Source organism: Nicotiana tabacum, chromosome 3 (assembly GCF_000715075.1).
Source record: "Nicotiana tabacum cultivar K326 chromosome 3, ASM71507v2, whole genome shotgun sequence".
Classification (NCBI taxonomy): domain Eukaryota; kingdom Viridiplantae; phylum Streptophyta; class Magnoliopsida; order Solanales; family Solanaceae; genus Nicotiana; species Nicotiana tabacum.
In genome coordinates this window covers 154,741,172-154,744,323 of record NC_134082.1, presented here as the reverse complement: position 1 = coordinate 154,744,323, position 3,152 = coordinate 154,741,172, and the positions used below count along the sequence as shown (strand labels likewise).

The 3,152-nt window shown below is 37.7% G+C and overlaps 1 protein-coding gene across 1 annotated transcript; it reads right to left on the bottom strand.

Annotated features, from left to right (window-relative positions):
• Nucleotides 1-496: 496 nt before the first annotated feature.
• Nucleotides 497-1,280, bottom strand: LOC107823881 (secreted RxLR effector protein 161-like). The gene is made up of 2 exons (XM_016650584.2): nucleotides 1,153-1,280; nucleotides 497-1,058 (listed from the first exon to the last, which is right to left on the bottom strand). Exons 1-2 carry the CDS (start codon nucleotides 1,278-1,280, stop codon nucleotides 497-499), a joined length of 690 nt encoding a protein of 229 aa, XP_016506070.2.
• Between the last annotated feature and the right edge of the window lie 1,872 nt (nucleotides 1,281-3,152).

The window sequence follows — 3,152 nt, the reverse complement described above, 5'->3', positions numbered from 1 at the left end:
ATTAAGAAAATTTCATGTTTATGTAATTATGAGAGTACTATGATGCCAATATAGCTAAATCTAGCAATTGTAAAGATAATAACTTGGAGAAAAATGTAAAGGAAGTACTGACTGTTCGAAATTAAAGTGTAGTATTTATACATGCCCTAATAATTTTGGATTTCATATCGGATCGGATTAAAATATACCAATCCGAATCTGATCCGAAATTTAAAATTTTTATAAACACAATCTGAAATTCGATCCAATCCGAAGTCCGAAATTTCAAAATTGAATGGATCGGTTCGGATTTTGAATATCCGATCCAAATGAATAGCCCTAGTCAGAATCTTCGTACTTAAAGCTTCTGAAATTAGAATTCTCTTTCCAAATCAACTCTGATCTTCCCGAATTTCAATTCCGACCACGCGAACAAGTCGTAATACATGAAGTGTAGCTGCTCATGGCCTCAAACAGCCGAACGACGTGCTAGATCTCAAAATGACCGATCGGGTCGTTATAGAGTAGGTAGTGAAACTTCAACCCTTAGTTCTTTAAACAGTCTAGTTATCCATATAACCTCAGCTACAGTGGCAGCCATGCTTCGAAATTCTGCTTCAGTAGAGCTTCTGGATAATGTTCCTTGTTTTTTGGACTTCCAAGAGATTAAGGCTTCTCCAAACTTCACCATATATCCTGTGACAGACTTTCTAGTCTCTACACAAGATCCCTGGTCTAAGTCACAATAGGCAACTAACTGATGGCACTTTTCTGCTGGCATAAACAAAGCAAGTCCTGGTGCTATTTTGGTGTACCTAATTACTCTCAAGGCAAATTCCATATGGGACACTTTTGGTGCATGTATATATTGACTGAGTACTTGTACCACAAAGGCTATGTCAGGCCTTGTAGTGGTCAAGTATAATAACCTTCCAACTAGCCTCTGAAACTTTCCTTTGTCATCAAGTTCTACATCATCAGTAACACTCTTTCCACCATGTATCAGCTGGTCAAACTCAATAGAGGTGAGTTTGTGATTAAATTCTAAAGTCGTAGCTGCTGGTTTTCCCCTGTTAAGCCTGATTAGACATCAATTCTACAACATACTTCCTCTAGCACATAATTATACCCTTTTGAGATCTGGAAAACCCAATGCCTAGAAAGTATTTTTACTCTCCTAGGTCCGTTATCTTGAAACTCTCTTCCAAATCTTTCTTGACTTGCTTAATAAGAGGTAAATTTCTTCCAGTTACCAATAGATCATCAACATACACTAATATAATCAGCAACTCTTCAACCATTTTTGTAAACAAGGAGTAGTCAAAGTGGTTCTGCACAAAACCCATATCTACCAGTGCTTCAGTCAATTTTAGGTTGCATTGTCTAGGTGCCTCTTTCAAGCCATACAAGGACTTGTGGAGCCTGCAAACTTTACTATGCTCCCCCTAGCTTGAAAAACCACCAGGAACTTTCATGTAGACTTCTTCCAGCAAATCACCTTGAAGAAAGGCATTATGAACATCCATCTGAAATATAAACCAATCTGATGCAGCTACTAAAGCAATGACAGCCCTCACAGTTGACATTTTGACAACTGGTGAGAAATTTTCAGTATAATCTTCCTGCTGACTATATCCTTTTGTAACCAACCTAGCTTTGTACCTCTCCACTTCTCCTGTGGACTTGTACTTAACTTTGAACACCCACTTGTAGCATATAGGAGTTTTTCCTGGTAGAAGATCTACCACTAAACATGTGTTATTTTTCTCAAGAGCTGCAATTTCAGTCGTTATGGCCTCAATCCACTTGGGATCTTGACTGGTTCAGAGAAAGACCTAGGCTCCAAAATAGTAGAATAAGCAGTAATAGGAGCTTGATAAGCTGGAGAAAGATTGTTGTAGCCTACATTGTTCGAAATTGAATATTGACAAGCACCTCTCTGAGACTGAACCACAAAATCTTTTAGCCATACATGTGGCTTGGTGGTTCTTGAAGACTTTTTGAGTTCTACTACTGGAGTAGATGGTAAGACAGAGGGATCTTCAGAAGAGTTGAGTATAGGAACTTCAATAGGAGCTGAAGAAGGAGAGTTGTTGATTGTAGAGGCAGAAGTTGTATCTTGCTGAAGAGATGGAGATGAAGTCTCAACAAACTCCAGCATAAGAAATAGAATGGAAGAATCTGAAGTCCTGTGTTTGAAAGGAATACATACTCCTTAAATGCAATATCTCTACTAATAAAGAAAACCTTAGAGTGTAGATCATAAAGAATATACCCTTTCTGGGAGGAAGAATACCCCATATGAACTGATGGTATAGGTCTAGGACTGAATTTGTCACATTTCTTTACATTGGTTGCATAACATAGGCTACCAAAGACTTTGAGATGATGTAGAGAAGGTGACATGTGGAATAACTATTCAAAAAGAGATTTACCTTGTAGCACTACAATGGGCAATCTATTCAAGAGATATACAAAGTAGATACACAGCCCCCCCCCACACACACACAAAATTTTAAGGGCACAAAAGCTTGAAATCTCAAGGCCCTGTCCATGTCTAAAATGGACCTGTGCTTCCTTTCAACAACCCCATTCTGTTGGGGTGTATAGATACAAGAGCTTTGATGGATAACTCCATGTTCCTTCAACAAGGTGTCTATTTTTTCATTAAATAACTCTTTCCATTATCAGTTCTAAGACATTTCACTCCACTACCAAACTGAGTTTTGACCAGTATTTGGAAGTCTTTTATCACAACTATAGAATCATCTTTAGTATGCATAAGATAGATCCATGTGTATCTAGAATGATCATCAACTAGAGTTAAGAAATACCTTTTACCATCATACGTTGGTAACCTATAAGGCCTCCACACATCAACATGTACAATATCAAATATACCATTAGAACAAGTCAGACTATGAGAGAAATGTGCCTTGACTGTTTAGCAATAGGACAAATAGTACAATGATGATCTTCTAGCTTTAGACTAGGTACACCATTTAACTTTTGCAAAACTTTTAATGGAGCATGACCTAGTCTTCTGTGCCACAAAGAGGTCATAGAATAGGACTGTCCAGTAGCTAGACTACCATACTTATTAAATGCATCAGAAGTAATATTTACAGTTGGAAAAAAAATATAAATTTGCTTATGCACTTGCTGTCCAGACG

Coding starts and splice junctions, on each gene's coding strand:
- LOC107823881 (XM_016650584.2), bottom strand. CDS start 1,280: ATGGTTGAAGAGTTGCTGATTATATTAGTGTATGTTGATGATCTATTG. Junction 1,059..1,152: donor AAGATAACGGACCTAGGAGA/GTAAAAATACTT, acceptor ATGTCTAATCAG/GCTTAACAGGGGAAAACCAG.